Source organism: Phocoena sinus, chromosome 13 (assembly GCF_008692025.1).
Source record: "Phocoena sinus isolate mPhoSin1 chromosome 13, mPhoSin1.pri, whole genome shotgun sequence".
NCBI lineage: Eukaryota > Metazoa > Chordata > Mammalia > Artiodactyla > Phocoenidae > Phocoena > Phocoena sinus.
This window is the reverse complement of record NC_045775.1, coordinates 34607320-34626406: the sequence shown is the minus strand read 5'-3', so window position 1 is coordinate 34626406 and position 19087 is coordinate 34607320. Positions and strand designations below refer to the sequence as shown.

The 19087-nt window shown below is 38.4% G+C and overlaps 1 protein-coding gene across 3 annotated transcripts in view; it reads right to left on the bottom strand.

The window, feature by feature from the left end:
• The window catches only part of EML4 (EMAP like 4), a 156208-nt gene that overhangs the window by 2968 nt on the left and 134153 nt on the right, over positions 1-19087 (bottom strand). For all 3 annotated transcript variants that reach the window (XM_032652069.1, XM_032652067.1, XM_032652068.1), the window contains 5 exons: positions 12284-12372; positions 10789-10886; positions 4365-4452; positions 3782-3880; positions 719-849 (listed from right to left, as the gene is read on the bottom strand). In XM_032652069.1, coding sequence (XP_032507960.1) covers positions 719-849; positions 3782-3880; positions 4365-4452; positions 10789-10886; positions 12284-12372 — 505 coding nt within the window. The remainder of the gene's footprint in view (positions 1-718; positions 850-3781; positions 3881-4364; positions 4453-10788; positions 10887-12283; positions 12373-19087) is intronic.

The following is a 19087-nucleotide window of genomic DNA, read 5'->3' as shown; positions in this document are numbered from 1 at the left end:
ATGTGAGAGAAACAGTAACTGGACAGCTGTACTTTCAGACTGTAAAAAAATAAATGTCTCTTCTGCATACTTGTTAGAGTTTAGTGACTATTCTACTGAGATGGCTAGGGGAGAATTTACTAGGTTGGAAAGATTAGAGACGATTTAGTTGTCATAATGTTGATCATGTACCAAAAATAAAATATTTTAATATGTTTAGAAGAAATTTAAAACTACCAAGGTATCGGGCTTCCCTGGTGGCGCAGTGGTTGAGAGTCCGCCTGCCTATTCAGGGGACACGGGTTCGTGCCCCGGTCTGGGAGGATCCCACATGCCGCGGAGCGGCTGGGACCGTGAGCCATGGCCACTGAGCCTGCGCGTCAGGAGCCTGTACTCCGCAACGGGAGAGGCCACAACAGTGAGAGGCCCGAGTACCGCAAAAAGAAAAAACAAACAAAAACAAAACTACCAAGATATCAAAAAAAAAAAAAAGGACAATAAACAAAAATGAATAAAACATCAAGTCGCTTCTCTGTCTTCTCCTTTACCTTAATTAATGAGGAAGGAAAAGACAAGCACTGCCTGCTTGGACGCTTACAGATGACCCTATTCCCTCCCCCCATGCACTGTAGTATCACAGACAGTAATTAGTAACCCTATGAATATTTTCCCACCATTGACACAATATATTCCCAAACAAAAGGCCCTATCACACTAGTTTTCATTAAGTTGATTTTACCTTTGCTTTGGAGCAGGGATACTGAAACAGGTGGACTTTGCAAAAGTCATCAGCAACAGCTATCACCTTTCTATTGTGGGATCGTACCAGTGCATTGATATCTGTCCCATCAGATCCTTCTGGCCAGACACCTTTGATATGGAAACATGGCGGGGGGGGGGGGGGTAGAAAAATTAGGCTGAAAAATAAAGCTGCCATGCTATGTGTGTTTATTTTAGAATCTTAATTTTCATCCGTGTTCAAACTCTTAGCTGCTAAATTTCCCTTAAAGATTTCTTAGTGGCTCAGTACTTCATTCAAATGATGAAATTTTATCCAAAATCTAATAATAAACTGAAATAACCTCAAGATGGAAAATTTAAGACTTTAAACTTTAAGACTCAAAAATACTCACTAGTAACCAGCAGGTGGTGCTAATAAATGATTTTAGTTTTAGCTTGTCTCACCTTGACCATAAGCTCCTCCTGTTTAAAGTTTCCAGTTGGAGGGGAAATTTTCAGTTATTTCTGTAGCACAGTGCAGAAACAATGCCATAGCACTAATTCTTCAAAGTGGACTCTGCTCCCTTTCAGGCAGGCACTTAAAAAAAAAAACCTCATAGAGATTCTTAATGGAAATGTATAGGCCATCCACTAGTCTATCATGTTATCCATAGAAGTCTCCATAAACCATTACTTATGTCCAAAGGTTGACACAGCAAATTTAATTATTCTGAATCATTATGAGGCACTGGTGATCACGTTCAACATAATCAGCACAAACCTCTACTAGACTAAAAACATACAATACATAACAGTTGAGACGCTGGCCTCCTGTAGTTCAGTACTGCTCTAGAGAACAATTTTTTTTTTGTAAATTCACTAAAGATGAAACACTTCTTGACTGACATCTCTGAATAAGTAAATTAAATATTGTTTCACTAAAATAACAAGGTAAGTTACTAGCTATTGGCCACTGCTTCAGCTTCACCCAGAATAAAGAATTTGTTTATTATGGACTAGTCAGGGTTATTTTGTTTTAATTTCTTCCAAGCCTGGTAGGCTTCATCTCAGTAGCAGTTGTATTTCGAACAAGTACCCATAATGGATTATTTTTCTAATGCACACAGCATAAAGAAATGTTCAGATCTACCATCAGAGTGCAGGAGAGAGTCCAACTTTTCAGAAGGCAGAGATACACTGTTAATGGAAAAATACCTAATATTTTGGGAATTGCTTTAGGTACTGGTGCCACATCCATATCCAATATTCTAATTACTGAGTATAACATCTCTTTTTAATCCTAACTTTCTCAGAAGGATTCCTACAGATTGGCAAAGACTGAGAAAACTGTCAAAGGACAGATTTCTAGAAATGTCCAAAACATGAGATTAGGAATGATCTCCACATTTTATCTTTAAATAATGTCTACTGAAAATGCCTTTATATGTCAGCATGGTACTGGGATAATTGGACACCCACATGCAAAAGAATAACAACTGTTGACAATGATGTGGAGAAACAGAACCCTCATACACTGCTGGTGGCAGTGTAAATGGTGCAGTCACTTAGGAAAAATTTGACCCTGCAATTCCACTCCTAGGTATAACCCAAGAGAATGAAAACATGTCTGCACGAAAACCGTTCATAGCATTATTTATAATAAAAGTGGAAACAACCTAAGTGTCCATCAACTGATGATGAACTGAATGTGGTATAGCCATACAAAGGGATGTTATTCAGCCGTAAAATGAAGTACTGATACATGCTACAACATGATGAACCTTCAATACCTGTGCTAATGGAAAGAAGTCAGTTTCGATGGATCACATAGTACATGATTCCATTTATATGAACTGTCCTGAACATGCAAATCATTAGAAAAAGAAAGAAGATCAGTGGTTGCTGGGAGGTTGTGGAAGGAGGAGGGAGAGAGGACTGCTAATGGGCAGAGTTTCTTTTTGGGGTAATGAAAGTGTTCTAAAATTAGGTAGTGAAGACGGGTGCACAATCCTACGAATGTGCTACCAGCTCCGAACTGTGATGTGCCCTTTAAACAGGTGGGTCACGTGGTATGTGGGTGGTGTCTCGATAAAGCTGTCATTTTGAAAATGCCTTTACAAATTTGGAAGCTTCAATTTTCACTTGCAGGAAAAAACTGTGAAAGGCAATCTATACTATTATGTAAATGCCTTTCCTTTTTAATTGTCTTTCATATTTATTGGGGACCAAAAGTCTGCTGAATTCTGCAGAGAACCTCATATTGGTTCAATCGTAAATACATTCAGTTTCTCTGAACTGTGCATTAATAGTGATAACACTAAAGAGTACTAAGTGAAGTGAGTCAGAAAGACATACTATATAATATCACTTATATGTGGAATCTAAAATAGGACACAAATGAACTTATCTATGAAACAGAAGTGAGAGTGGCATGGACATATATACACTACCAAACGTAAGGTAGATAGCTAGTGGGAAGCAGCCGCATAGCACAGGGAGATCAGCTTGGTGCTTTGTGACCACGTAGAGGGGTGGGATAGGGAGGGTGGGAGGGAGACGCAAGAGGGAGGAGATATGGGGATATATGTATAACTGATTCACTTTGTTATACAGCAGAAACTAACACACCATTGTAAAGCAGTTATACTCCAATAAAGATATTAAAAAAAATACACTCTGCATCTTTATTAAAAAAAAAAAAGAAACAGAATGAGGGACATAGAGAACGGACTGGTGGTTGCCAAGGGGGAGGAGGGTGGGGGAGGGTTGGATTGGGAGTTTGGGGTTAGCAGATGCAAACTGGTATATACAGAATGGATAAACTATAAGGTCCTATAGCACAGGGAACTATATTCAATGTCTTGTGATAAACCATAAAGGAAAAGAATATGAAAAAGTAAGTATATGTATGTATAACTGAATCACTTTGCTGTATAGCAGAAATTAACACAACATTGTAATTCAACTATACTTCAAAAATAAATTAAAAAAACACATGTAGACTATTTTTCATTTAGAAATTTAAGTATTATACATAAAAACAACACAAATCGCCTTTTCCCATCAAGTGCAATGTCCTTACCAAAGACTTGAAAGCCTAGCACACAGGTGTATGTTGTCCAATCGATGTCCTTACAATCTGATCGATTCCTGATTAGTTTGCAGCCATTTGGAATGTCCCCTTTAAATTTAGAAACAGGAAGTATAATCACAGTGCTAGTGTACAAGTGTATTTGAAAATGCATCTTGACTCAAACTAGCCACGTTTACTTGTATTTATAATCCATACACTGAAAATGTTAAGACACACTTGAAAGGAAAAGAAAGTGTTTAACACGGTTTATAGAACTATAAACTGTTTCCCACTGAAGTTGTTTTTTCTTTAAAAAGCATAATGCCCATCCATTGTACTCCTTCCTGCCTCCAGGAAAAGTTGTTAAATACAGAACCATTCAGAGCAGGATCAGTCCCCCTGAATAATTTCTCATGACATTCAAGTGAACTCATTACTTTGAGATTCTCATTCCTTAGCCAGCTCCAAATAGCACATGCTTCTTCAGGTTAGAGGGGCCAGTGTGCAGGGGCTGCACAATTCAGATTCCACGCAGCCTGCTCTTTACTGCCTGACAGACACATCTCAGCCGTATGTACTCATTCATACTTACAGTACAGAATCTCATAGTCTCCCGAGTTAGACATTATGTACTTGTTGTCTGGAGACCAGTCAAGGTGTGTGATATAGCTGGAATGTCCCTAGGAAGTAACACATCAACTATTAGAAAGCGTTTAGAGTTCTGAATGATAAATAGTCTCATAGTAGCCAGTACTGTCTTCCGAGTAGCCATTCACTGGGAATTCCTCAAGTAGAGAGAGCAGTACCACGGCCTCTGGAACTGAACAGGGCTCAGAACAGGTCTTTGGTTCTTTTTCACACTATCTTGTTGGGAGCTAGAACTGTGGAACTGAAGAGATCTGACCACAGTGGAAACAGTAGGCACTTGGAACCTGGGAGTATCCTGCTGGTCTCTCCATTTTGATACCAGCACCAAGTACTACTACCTGTGCTACACTTCCAAGAAAGACAGTCTCTTAAAAGACACTGAAACAGATACCACAACCTCGGGCCTTATTTCAAGTCACTAGTGTCCCTAATTAGAGTGACTTCCTTTTTGATAATGAAGTACTGGTTTCATGTTGTGTACAAAAAGAGTACAGTTTTCCTGGGCTGCTTCTTCAGTACCCATGGCACATGGAGGTCTAAAAAAACTCCTATCTCCAAAGAATATTTTTTGGGAAAAGTTATCCAACATCACACTCCCTCCAAACAGCTGGATCCAATAATCATCTGACTCCTTAAACAAGAAGACAGTGATCTTTTTCTGCCTAGGTTTTTACTAACACCAGGAATTCAAAGAAAAAAATTACCAAATGCCATATTTTGTTGGCTTCACGTGTAAGCATTTGATTATTTCCAATAAACTGCAGATAAATCACACAGATCTTACAGTTTACACCAAAGCTGACAGAGCCTCAAAAATCACTTTTATCTCCTACACTCTGTTTTAAAACATTTAATTTCAATTGTACATTTTGAATTACTAGCTTTCTGCTCACATGGTTTTTATTTTATTTTTTTTGCGGTACGCGGGCCTCTCACCGTTGTGGCCTCTCCCGTTGCGGAGCACAGGCTCCGGACACGCAGGCTCAGCGGCCATGGCTCACGGGCCCAGCCGCTCCGCGGCATGTGGGATCTTCCCGGGCCGGGGCACGAACCTGTGTCCCCTGCATCGGCAGGTGGACTCTCAACCACTGCGCCACCAGGGAAGCCCATGGTTTTTATTTTTAAAGTTAATAAATTCAAAATACCTTAGGTGTAGTTTTCAATGATTTTCACAAAGTATTTTAATTATTCCAGTAGCCTTCTGAAGTCAAATGACATATCCTAAAACCTCTCTGGAGCTATATCTCCACAAAACTGCTGCATGGCAAATACCCACATTTATACATTTAAATGAATCTAAATTATGTGAATTTGAGACCTGTAAAGCTTCCTGAAGTCACTGGAGATTAGCTGGTATGTCAGCAAACAGGTTGGGAGTCACTTGCTAGGCATGTGGGAGACCTCCCAACTTAACAAGAAATCAATTTCAATGCCAGAAAGACACATGTGGTTCTTGGGTATTTTCTGAATATGGCAGGAGGGTGGGGTTCACACAGATCTTTTCCATAGTGTTCATGGATCTGATGCCTGGCTCTGGAATCCAGAGACGCCAGGCTTCTAAAATAAGAAAACTGGTGCTACATGAATGAAGGATTTAACCAGATTAATCATGTCAAAGTGTTTGAATCTTTGTGAAAATACTTTATTATTTAGAAAAGTATCAAAAGCAACGTATGGATACATAACATGCATGTAATTCATATCTGTGTTGGACACAACGTAGTTAGATGGTAAATCAATATAAAGTATTCTCAAAAAGAACTCGAGTAGGAAAAGCCCCCAAATTTAGAAAAGACCTTGGGGAAAGTTATCAATTTATATTGGAAAACGAAGTGAGTATTTTTTCGCTGATGTGGAGTCCAATAAACAAGCAAAGAAAAGAGTAGATGCAACTGTCTACCGGGAGTTTATGGTGCTGCCTTCCCAGACCACCTCAGAGGACCCTTGTCTCACCCAACTCTTAGGCCACGCAAGGCACATACAAGACTTAGGGGAAAACACCCTCAAACGTCACCCCACAGGCACAGACACAGTTGGGAGCAAAAAGTACACCTCGCTGAGCAGAAACAGAGTACTCTTAAGCTGATGCTTTCATCACTGCCTTTAAGCAGCTGAATGGTGTAACCACAGTAACAATCACAAGTGACGGTGCCTAAGAATAACTCTGGAAAAATAAGAAATATCTCAGCTGAATCTTTGTTAACCACATGGAAGGTTGTCATCTGCGTCAGTGGTGTGCAACCGTGGCTGTATATTAATATTACCTGAGGAGTTTTCAAACAAGTACCGGAAGCCTTGAGTTAGGGCACTAACTTTTTTCCTAAGTAGGTATCCAGGTGTCCCCTCACCCTCTAGGGCAGTGACATCCAATGGACCTTTCTGCAGTGATGAAACTGTGTGTCTGCACAGTCCAATGCAGAAGTAACTAGCCACCTGTGGCTTCTGAGTACTCAAAATGTGGCCAGTGCTCCCAGGAAACTGAATTGTATTTAATTTCGCAAACAAAGTTGTGGTTAGTAGCTGTGATGCTGGACAATGCAGGCTGAGAAGAGTCCACTGTCTCTCTACTGATTTGAAATACCTAAGTTTCCATATAAACAGATTTGTTTTTGGACTCTCTTTTCTGTTCCATTAGTCTATCTGCCTATTCCCAGCCAACTGTGATAGTTTTGTGGTATGAGGAAAATTTCAGATGAACTTTAGAACCATTTTATCAAGCTCATAAATATTGTGCATCAAATTTAGAGGATAGTTTGCAGAGAACAGACATGTTTATGAAGTCTTTTCTTCTAGAAATATGTTGTGTCTATTTTTTCATTTCTTAGTTTGTGTTTCAGCCATGTTTCACATAGCTTCCTGTGCTTTTCTTGCTAGGTCTATTCTCAAAGCATCTACAGTTTTTGTTACTACTGCAATTAGGATTTTTTCCCATCACATTTTTGACGTGCTTTGCTGGTGTGAGAGAAAGCTGACCTTTAGAGTGCAGACTGTAGAGTGTAGCCTATCCAATCCAATCTTTAGACTGTAGATTTGTAGAGCATAGTTTATCCATTCCACATTCTCTTAAGTGCCCAGCTAAAAGACTGTTATTTCCTAATCTCTTTTGCAGCTATGGGTGGCAGAAGTCACTGAGTGGGGCTTCCAGGAAAACTTTAAAGATCGACTTAGGAGGAAGAGTGTCTTTATCCCCCTTGCTCTGTCCCCCTAGAACTAGGACGGGATGACTGGAATTCCAGCAGCACCTTATTGAGGATGATGGAGTAGAAAGAAAGAAGGACCCTGAGTCCCTGATGACTTCTTTTAAATGGGAACACATCCCTCATTTGTTGAAGCCACCAAGTATTGCAATATAATTCCTAACTGTTATGGTAATATTGAAATACGTACTGCATTAGTTTTATGGGTAATTTCTTGGAGATTTCTAGGTAGACAGTTTTAAAAGTCTTTTACTCTTCTCTTTCTTATATATATTTTCATTCACCAAAATCCTGACCAAAAAACACTTATTTTACCAGCACTTCTTGCCTATTCTAACAGACTCTGTAATGCTTTTTTAGTATATCACTACAACTTCATTACACTCCATCTCCTGGGCTAAGATCTTTGAGTAGCAGTGTTAAAGGTATACAGGAACTGGAGTCAAACACAGAGCTATTATGTTGGCACTCAGGGACAGTTTCAACTGCTTGGTTACAATTTATTAGAGGGACACTTCCTAAAGTTCTAAGCCCAGTATGTTTCTGAAGCTATAGGGTCACTTAAATGTTAACTAGTAACAGGAAATATTGGAAACAAAAGAGAAAACAGCATTTGTATTTGGAACTCTGAGAGTAGGTCTAGTTGCCACATTTTAATCTTTACAACAATCCTATGAAAGTAGGAACTATTATAATCTCCAGTTTTAAGATAATAAAATTAAGACTCAGAGAAGTTAACTTGCCTAAAGTTGCAAACTAGTAAGCAGCAGAGCCAGCATTAACCCAGTTTTTTCTGTCCTATATCATAGCAGACAACAGATAAAAGGAGTTAATATGAGACTATAAGACCAGCTGGTGGAAGCAGACAGCAAGAAGTGAGAGCTGGAAGCAAAGCACAGAACAGAAGATAATTAGAAAAGCAGAGTAGCTGAGCCTTTCATTATAGCCTCAAAGAGTACTATAAGCTTTAACAGTTCCTGAAGATATTTCAAAATAATACTTCATATGCTCTAAAGATAAAAGCTGCCTAACTGGAGAGGGCAAAGTGACATGCAATTGATAAACTTGGCAGTTCTCAACACTTCCAAGGTCGTCTCATTATCCAGTGTCCAACACTGCTCTTTCCTTTCTGCATCAGTTGCTGTACTCTGAAAGCACAGTACACTGATATACACATTGAAAAATCTGAGGCCTTTTTGTACCTTGGGAAGTCTGCTCTACTAAGAGTTAGGAGAACAGGGTTCAGGCCCCAGATCTGCCACTATGTCAAGACGTGACCAAGGACGAGCCATTTATCTTCTCTGAAACTCAGTTTCTTCATCCATAAAATGAGATCTAAGTTAAGTGCTATAGTGCGACCTGTAAAATTTTATGATTCCACAAGATTAAATTATATTTGATAATACTCTGTTTATTAAGACACAGACTTTTTTAAAAGGTTGGGGTAAAAAATAATTAAGAAAAATTTGGTGCCTGGTAGGGTAAACTTAAGTAATCTGAAAATTCCTTTCAGTGGAATATTTCATTTGATCATGCTGTACAATGAGGCACTATTATACTACTATTCCCAAGTATTAAGATAATAAATCGATTAAAAGATGTATTTAAATAAATTAATGGATATTGATTCATAATTTTTGTCAAAGTAAATGAAAATATTTTCGATAAATTATAAAACTATAAAGTTGCTTGTAGATCAGTTTATACGCTGGTTTTAGCACATGGTACAAAATACGCCCCATCCCCCCCAAAAAAAGCAAAAAGCAAATAAACAAAAAAAAGAGCAGTAAGTCTCTTCTCTGAATAGAAAATGGCCTGGGTTTTACTTATGTATATACTTTTAAAAATTCATTCTTTTATTCATTCCCCTAAAACTCTTTTGTGATAAAGACTGTTAAAGGGGGATTTCCCTGGTGGTCCAGTGGTTAAGAATCCATCTTCCAATGCAGGGGATGCTGGTTCAATCCCTGGTAGGGGAACTAAGATCTCACATGCTGTGGGGCAACTAAGCCCATGTGCCACAACTACAGAGCCCATGTGCCGTAACTACAGAGCCCACGTGCCACAACTAGAGAGAAGCCCGCACACCACAACTAGAGAGAAGCCCACGCACTGCAACCAAGACCCGATGCAGCCATAAAAAATAAAATAAATATTTAAAAAAAAAGACTGTTAAAGGATCTGTGCCACTAATTCATCAAGTAATTTGCTAATCCTAAATTGACTGGTAACATACATACCAACTACCTCATTTTCTATAAATTCATAGTTAACATATACTGAGTACTTTTTATTTGCCAAGCACTATTGTAAGTATTTTATATGCCTTAACTTGTTTTAATCCAGTGAAGTAGAAAGTACTACTATCTTCACTTTACAGATGAGAAGACTGAAGTAGAAGGTTTAAATAACTTGCCCAAGGTCACATTTGTGGGTGGTGAAACAAGAGTGAAAATCCAGGTAGTCTGATCCCAAGTTCATGCCCTTAGCCACTATGCTATACTTCCTGCCTCTCTCATCCTGTTCTCAGCTTGAATGCGTACTTTTTGAGGACCATGAGCAAATCTTATGCATATCCCCAGGGCCTAGAACATTCCCCTAGTTAGCAGACTGCCAGCCATAAGATAAGTACTATGTCTAGAATTGAATCTAATCTTCATCTTAAAATGATAAACTAATCAATCAGAAATGCAGTAAATTAAAGGAAATACGCTTCTATTAATTCTCTTAATACAGACAAACCTCCATATAAATTACGTTTAGTGCTAGAGAGGTCACCTAGGAAATTGCAGAGTGTCAAGGATGGGCAGGATCATGGGACATTGAGATTAAAATGTTAGAGATACCCTTCCATTTCTGACTCACTCCATTTTAAAAAAGCATTATTTTCTAAGGATTTCCTAAGAAAATAGCTTTGATTTAAGAACCTGCATTAAAACTAGTAGTCAGAGAGAGAGAGAGGTAACAATATTAAACTCTCATCAAGGAGAAACCTTTCTAGAGCATACAGGGAACTGCAAGATTCTACTGTCAGGTAATTTCAGTTTCAAAGATAGAGATTAAATTTTAAATCTGCTAAGTTTAAAGGTGATACATCAATGTAAACATTTAACTCTCTTTTTACAGAAATGAAATTTTCCAACAATTTTATAGACTGACTTCACTACTTACAGTGCACTTTCCATGTCTGCTGTACTTTCTTCCATTTTCTGAGACTACATAGAGGTAAATAAAGTTGTCATGAGATCCCACAGCCAGGAAGGTGCCATCTGGAATGAAACAGGAAAAAATGTTGAATATAGAAATACACTGGTAGGTTTATTTACTGTCACTCTACTGGACCTACACCAAATGATATTTTACAAATGTTGTTAAATCTCATCAACTTAACTATTCTTTGGTGTTTAATGAATGACTCCTTCCATCACTAAACATACTTGAAAACCAAATGGTCATCTGGTTGAGTACACAATCCCTTCTTGGAAATGCTCACGGGCCTTGGACTCTTCCCTTAGTCTCATCTCCTTCTAGTTAGCGACAGACTGGCCCCAGGGAGGTTAAGCTACTTTTATGGGTCTTAAGTATACAGTATTCATATGGCAAGCTGAGTGTACAATTGCTCATTTCAGCTGAGGACATGTGATCTCTCCAACCACAGGGTCCATTCTCTTGGGAAAGGACCATATTCTCTCACAAAGGACCATTGTACTCACCACGTAACAGATGGTCAATAAAGTCCATTTGATCTTTGGGTTTTAAATGCTACATCTGCAGTAGTTATTTGCTATTACAGCATTGAAAAAAGCCAAACCAAGTCAGAAAACCTTTTCTGCTTCAAGACAACTCTTGCCAAGCTTAGAGCTTGAAGCAAATACTTTTCCTTCCTTGTTCAACACAGAGAATAGCATTCTGAGCTTCCTCTGAAATGACTCAGAAGAAATCAAAAAGATCATTTGGACTCCACACTGACCCGACAACTACTGGAATATATTTTTGAATATAAGAAAATGTCACTCGAACTAACTCCAGGGAAGAATTATGTGGATCAAAACCGTATTAATAGCGGGAAAAATGAACCGACTATCATGGAAACTTAATTAACATTTTGAATAAAGTATGAAAAGAAGTATTCAAAGTAGCTAAACGAATTGATCAAATTCATGAGTTGCTGAGTATTTTATCTAATTAACAGACCAATCATTACTATGTAACCAGTAAAAATCAAACTAGATTTTAAAGAACTTGAAGGGCCTATAAAATTTGTATATTTTGAATATTACTATAATTTATTTTCTATTATCTTATATACAAAGAAAAGGTTGCTAAATAGATTAACATTCAGCCTAATACAGTACTATTCAAAATTCTAAGTATTTGTAGTTCCAAAAAAATGGGATTTGATTGCACTGTATTGTTTTCAATTGCAAATGCAGTTGTAACAGTTTGTTCTAAATTTATGTTTGCTTGATGATTTAGAATGTTGTTTAACTTTAGCAGATCTTTTGCAGTTTCCTGCAGCAGAATTTAATCTAATGTTGGGGGAAACATATTCAATACTTAACAACTCTAGAGAGTAGAGAAAAAAGTAGTCAGCTTTACTGGAAGTGAAAATATGCAATTACAGAGAAATGCTGTAAATGCCAGGAGTGGGAGTAAATCTGCCTACCTAATGAGTAGCGCATCACAGAGAGCTGTTCATTCCCGTCTGTGTGGATAGAAACTAGATCTCTGGTTTCTGCATCCAGAACAAACCACCTGTTAAGAAGTAAAAAATCAAAATTTTTCTGATATTAGCATTTATAGAAAAGAAACGGTGGCTGACTTTTTCTTCCTTTTAAAAAAGAAGTTCTAATAATGCCCTTAAGCTGGACATGTTTCCCTTTTCTAACGAAGGATGAGTGCAAAATGTTGCGAGATACAATATAAATATACTTATATGGGCCTAGGCATGTTCTCATTCCTATTTAGGTATTCACTGAATGCCAATGGTGTCTCTTTGCGAGGCACTGTCCAAATAGAAAATGACAGGATTATCAGCGTCCTTGAAGATTACACTAGAGCCAGGAAAAAGGAAATGAGCCAATTAAAACAACGATTAAGCGCCAATCTCACCGATGGTGACTACATATAGCAGAAGAACTCACAGAAGGGAAATGAACAGCAGACAGAGAAAAACCTTCGGGGAGGATGTAGAATATGAGTTGAGCTGAATGTTGAGGGAAAGAAGTCGAGGCAGTTGAGGCAGGAGGAGTGACAGCTGCACTGCCATGGAGGTGGGAAGGAGCATGGACAGTATGATGGTGGGAGGGAAAGGCAGAGGGCCATTCGTTTGGTGAGAATTCAAAGGGACCAGCAGGGGGCACTCCTCCTCTCCAGTACCCCCTGCACATGCAAGCTCTAAGTTCTTTGAAAAACATGTCTTCATTCACATTTACAGGAAAAGTCAAAATGTAAAAAGCCTCTGGACAGGTAAAACAATGACTTAAATCCAACTACAGAATAAGTGACTCTTATCAGACCCTGTTCTAAGAGCACCTGAAGGAAGAGATGGTACTTCAGAAGAGCATGGTGAGATACTGGGTACAAAGCAAAGACTGGGAATTAAGGAAGGACAACTAAAGGATAGATAAGGGAGAGGAGGGCAGGTTATGGACAGCACACGCAGTTAGTTGGAGGAGTTTGGAGGTGAGCATTGCCTGGCTCAGAGCAGGCACTAAAATAAATATTTATAGAATGTACAAATGAACAAATAGAAGATAAGTCTCGAACCTGACAAATGCAAAGGTTTAGCAAGAATTACGTGGCAGCAGTGCAGTGTGTAGGAAGAAGTGGTTGGGGTGGCAACAATGGAACAGGAGCAGAAAAATAAAATCACTGTCTTAATCTCATGGAACTGGATGGGACAAAAGAGCAGCAAGTTTTGTTTCTAATTATTCAGATGGGAAAAATTCCACCACTAAATTCAGTAACAGCAATCATAACAACAGTTCCTTTTAATTTTGAAGCATTATAAATAATGTCTGGACAGAGACCACTATGCCTTTAGATAAAATGAAGTATCAGGGCTTCCATGGTGGCGCAGTGGTTAAGAATTCACCTGCCAATGCAGGGGACACGGGTTCGAGCCCTGGTCTGGGAAGATCCCACATGCCGCGGAGCAACTAAGTCCACGAGCCACAACTACTGGCCCACGCGATACAACTACTGAAGCCTGTGCACCTAGAGCCCGTGCTCCGCAACAAGAGAAGCCACCGCAATGAGAAGCCTGCGCACCACAATGCAGAGTAGCCCCCGCTCGCCGCAACAAAGACCCAACACAGCCAAAAATAAATAAATAAATAAATAAAAGAGAAATTTTAGGAGACAGTAAAGGGCTTAAAAGAATTAAAAAAAAAAAGAGAATAGTGATGTTGCTTAACATGCCTTCGTATATTCAAGGTAGAAGATAAAAAACTAAAGGATCCTGACTCTTTACCTATCACTGAAATCCCTTTCTAATTAAACATGTTGATGAATGAATTAGTAATTTGTGAGTTATGGGTTGAAGCTTCTACGTAGCTAACCTAATTCATAAATTCTGTCTTCTACTCGGGTAAGAGAAATAGCTTCTATCTGTGAATACCTGAGTTTATTAAAAGCCAATTAGCAGGAAACTGGCACTTTGAAGCCCTGTGCTGAATGTTTGATCATTTCCACTTCAAAAGGTGCATAAAGAACATATCTTATTGCAACTGGACAGCAAGCATCCACAGATTATAGGTTTCTTCTGAGAATGTAATTCATTAATCAATTTTTATGGCTGCCACCATGGAACTCCTAGAGCCAAGAAATGCCAAAGCTGATGCCAAGTGAACCACCTTTTCAGAGTAAGGGAACAAAATATTCCAACTTGGACTGAACAGACATACCTAAAGAACAATGAGACACAGCACCGCTCTGCAGGTATGAGGTTTCGAGTTTTTAATGAGTTTATAGAAACTTTACTGAACTTTCTTACGCATTTAAAATCACCAATTTTTATTTTGGAGAAGCCTCAACTGATACTGTCTATTTCCAGTTCAGTTTAGTCTTCCTATGGAAACTGCAAACAATTTTATCTCTTTGAAAACTCCCTTTAAAAGTAATAAAAAAAAGGAATTCCCTGGAGGTCCAGTGGTTAGGACTCTGTGCTTCCACTGCAGGGGGCACGGGTTCAATCCCTGGTTGGGGAACTAAGATCCCGCACACCACACAGTCAGCCAAAAAAAAAAAAAAAGTAATGAAAAAACCCAGAATGTCTGTTGGTATAATATGTAGAAACCTAAAACTCTGAGTCATTTACTGGTTAGAGATGGCAGCTCTCAAAAAAGAAAAAAAAAAACCAACAACAAAACCCTACCTACCTTTTCTATTTCTTTAATTACATATCAGAGATTAATTCTTCCACTTTTGGCAAGTAATTTTTAGTAGTAATAACTTTGCTGTTAAAAGTATACAACTTCCATATGGATCCCCAGCAATAATTTTAAAGCTCCCACCCTTTTCACTGCATGAATTACGTTCTACCTTCAGAAAAGACTTTCTGGCTCAGGACCTCTATCCTTAACAGAAGTATGGAGAGGATTACAAATCCTTTAGCAAAGGGAATTTTCTAGAAATAAATATTAAGTTTTCACTGTGCTCAACTGCATTCTCATTCTAGTCTAGATTGGACACATTGAAACCAAGCTTCTGCTTTAAGGTAATTTGCAATCATTACGGGGCTCTATAGAGCCTAAAGGACTTAAAGAATCCTTCCAGATGTCATTGCTCAGCATCAGAGATGGGAAATCTTTGGCCATATATTTAAACTAATCTGACTTGTGAGTCAAGTACCCACACACAGTACCACCATTAACTAGATGACCTTTTAAAAAAGACACTTACTGATTTCTTTAGTGGCAAAAAGAGAATCATAAGGTTTCAGAGCTGGAAAGTATCATACTTTACAGTCCCTAAATGAATATATATGTGTTCATGAGTTAAAAAATATTCATCATAATATAAAGTGTATCCTCTGGGTGGCAGGTTTATAACTTTTTCCCAGCTGCTTTTATGAAGCTTCTCCTTATAAGAATAGGAATGTGGCTTTTATAATCGGAAAAACATAAAGTCAAAATCAGGGGAAAGAAAAGCCCAATTCAACCCTCTTATTTTACAAATAAGAACACTGAAATCCCATGATGTCAAAATGCTTGGCCAGTCATCAACCAACCAGTTAGTGGCAGAGCCAGGATAGAGCTTCTAGCCCTTGGGCTTTTCACTACATCACACCAGGGAAGGGTGTGATCCCATGGAAAGTGCTCTCTCTGCATGAGCTACACTAACATTCAGGATCTAGAGAAGAAAGAAGTCAGCAAAGGAGGCAGAATTGGCGTTTATAACCCAACTGGGGAGACAGAGTGAGTTCATAAAGTGGTAAATAGTTTAAAGTAAAATGAATGACACAAGTTAAGGATTATGAGGTTTCAGAGCAGGGAGCAATCACTGAGGATGTGGGTGGTCTTGGATTTCATCACATCACATGTGGCAAGGAGAGGTGGTATATAAACAGGTGGAGAGGGATAGGTAAGAAACTACAAAAAGGGCTGAGGTGTATCTGAAGGACAACGACTTAACCATTCTCGCTGGAATGGTGAGGGGAAAGATTTTTCATGGGCTTTAAGGGCCAGGCTAAACAAGTTTGGATTCCACTGTTTAGCAATCAAGAGGCCTTTAGGAATGTTCTAGTCCAGTTAACTCATAGTTTCTTGTGTTTGCTCAATCCATTCCTCCTGCTTGATATAAGCTCCTAACTCTTCACTGCCTCTTCAAAATCTCAGAACTCCGTCAAGGCAGGACCAATTCCACCTCCTCTGTGAAGTGTTCTCTGACCACTCAGGCTCACAGTAATTTCTCTGTTGATCTTCAAGCATTACTGCCTGTTTATGCAAGTAATACTTATGCAAGTAAACTACTGATATGACATGCTCTATATCTTTTTATGTAGTATCTAATTAGGTTATAAGCTACTTGGGGTAGGGACCATGTCTTATATAATATATCTTTGTGCCACTCACTGCATCTAGTGCTTTACAACCTGTAGGAGCACAGAGTGACTCTGAACTGGAATTATAACAAGGCAGAACTCAGGGAGATTCATGCTGATAGAGTTCAAAGACACTGTACACCCTGGGAAATGAGCTCAGGAGTACCGATGGACCAAGTTCAGCAACATCAAATTACAGAGGGAAACAAGCTATTCTTTTCTAATTAGAAGTTTTCTCTTTTAATTATGTCTAAGAATAAAGTCTCAGCTAGTGCTAATGTCTTTAACATCTCCCTTTTGAGCTAAAGGAGCATTTCTTACACTCAGAACCTTTCTAGTCAACAGTAGAATTTGGTAACAGTACTTCAGCTACATTGCTGGTTTGCCAAGGTTACAGTCATCATCAAAACTAACCTTTAAAAATTGTATAAAAAATTCAAAAAAAATGATGAGTAGAGCTGGATCACTTACGTCTCTCCAGGTCTAACGTTCTGTAATTCCACATCGAAAACTAAATCTAATTTTTTACCTTTCTGCTCACCAGGTGCATTTTCCCAGCTTGCTCTTCCTTGTCAAAGCTGTCACTATAGCTCAGAAACTTTGGGGTCTCTTTTGAAGTCACCTCTCTCAGTCTGCCCTCTCCCCTTTCCATTCCAATATGGTTATATATAGTATGTTTTATATACTGACTCAAGTCCACGGATTTCTTTCTTTGAAACAATTTGAACTCTAATCTTTGCTTTTTATTCTCCCTACCATCATTTCAAGTCTATTGATTTCCCTAACTCTGGGTGTCTCACCTCCATTTACCTATAAAATGACTATAAAATGACTATGGCAAAAAACTCCTTTCAAAAAAAAAAAAAAAAAAAAAAAACTCCTTTCTTAAATAGTGTATGATGGTTTAGAAATAGAAATGGGTCCAACCAGGAAAAGAGTAAAGTTCTGTGCAAACTGCTTGGGGAGTTTTGTCTGAGCTGACACCTGACATCCTGATGGGATGGCAAATATATTTGTGGTTTCTCTAAGGCCTGCAAGTGGTATAAAGATTAAAGTGCGTTTTGAGAAACTAGTTTCAAAAAAAAGGAAGGGAGGGACTTCCCTAGTGGCACAGTGGTTGAGAATCTGCCTGCCAATGCAGGGGACACGGGTTCGATCCCTGGTCCGGGAAGATCCCACATGCCAGGGGGCGACTAAGCCCGTGCGCCACAACTACTGAGCCTGTGCTCTATAGCCCGCATGCCACAGCTACTGAAGCCCGTGCTCCATAATAAGAGAAGCCAAAGCAATGAGAAGCCCGCGCACCGCAACAAAGAGTAGTCCCTGCTCTCTGCAACTAGAGAAAGCCCATGTGCAGCAACAAAGACCCAATGCAGCCAAAAAATTTATTTAAAAAAAAATATATAAATATTTATTAAAAAAAGGAAGGGAAAGGATGATTAATTGGGGTCTTGGAAAAATCAAGCAGAACGTATTTTACCAATAATTCAGAGATTATAAACTTTCAAATTCATAACGGTTCAGGTTCACATGTATTGTGAGCTTCATGAAGAACTTTAAATTCCATCAAGAAACACAAATTTAAAAAAATGGGAGAATGTTATATTTGAAAATGTGTGGTATGCCTAAGTGCAAGTTATTAATTAAATGGCTTATATAGTCAGTGGTTCAACAAATCTAAAATTTCGATAACTAATGATTAACAATTACCAGTATATACTAATTTTTATCCATTTGTATGCTTTAAGGCTTCATTTCGGTTTAGGAGATATCAGGTCTTATTTAAAGCCTTATTGAAGTGCCAGTATTACCCTGGCAAAACCAAAGACATCACAAGAAAACTACAGACCAAGGTACCTCAAAAATATAGATGAAAAAAATCTTCAACAAAATACTAACACACTGAATCCAGAAATATATAAAAAGAATTCTATGCCATGACCAGGTAGGATTTATGTCAGGAACACAAGGTTGATCAGACATTTGAAAATCAATTAATGTAATACTCCATATTAATAAAGGACAAAAACCATGTTATTTCAATAGACTGGAAAAGGCAGCTGAAAAACCCAACACTCTTTCATGATTAAAAATTCTCAACAACAGAAAGAAAATTCGTCAATAGGATAAAGGGCATCTGTGAAAAACCCACAACTAACATTATACTTAATGGTGAAAGGCTGAATGCTTTCCCTCTAAAATAGAGAACAAGATCAGGATGACCACTCTTGCCATTTCTATTCAATATTATACTGGAGGTTCTAGTCAGGACAATTAGGCAAGAAAAAGAAAAAACAATTCAGGCTGGAAAGGAAGAAAACTATATTTGCAGATTACATGATCTTGTATGCAGAAAATCCTGAGGAATCCACTAAAAAACACTATTACTAAGAAAATAGGTCAGCAAAGGTGCAAGATAAAAGA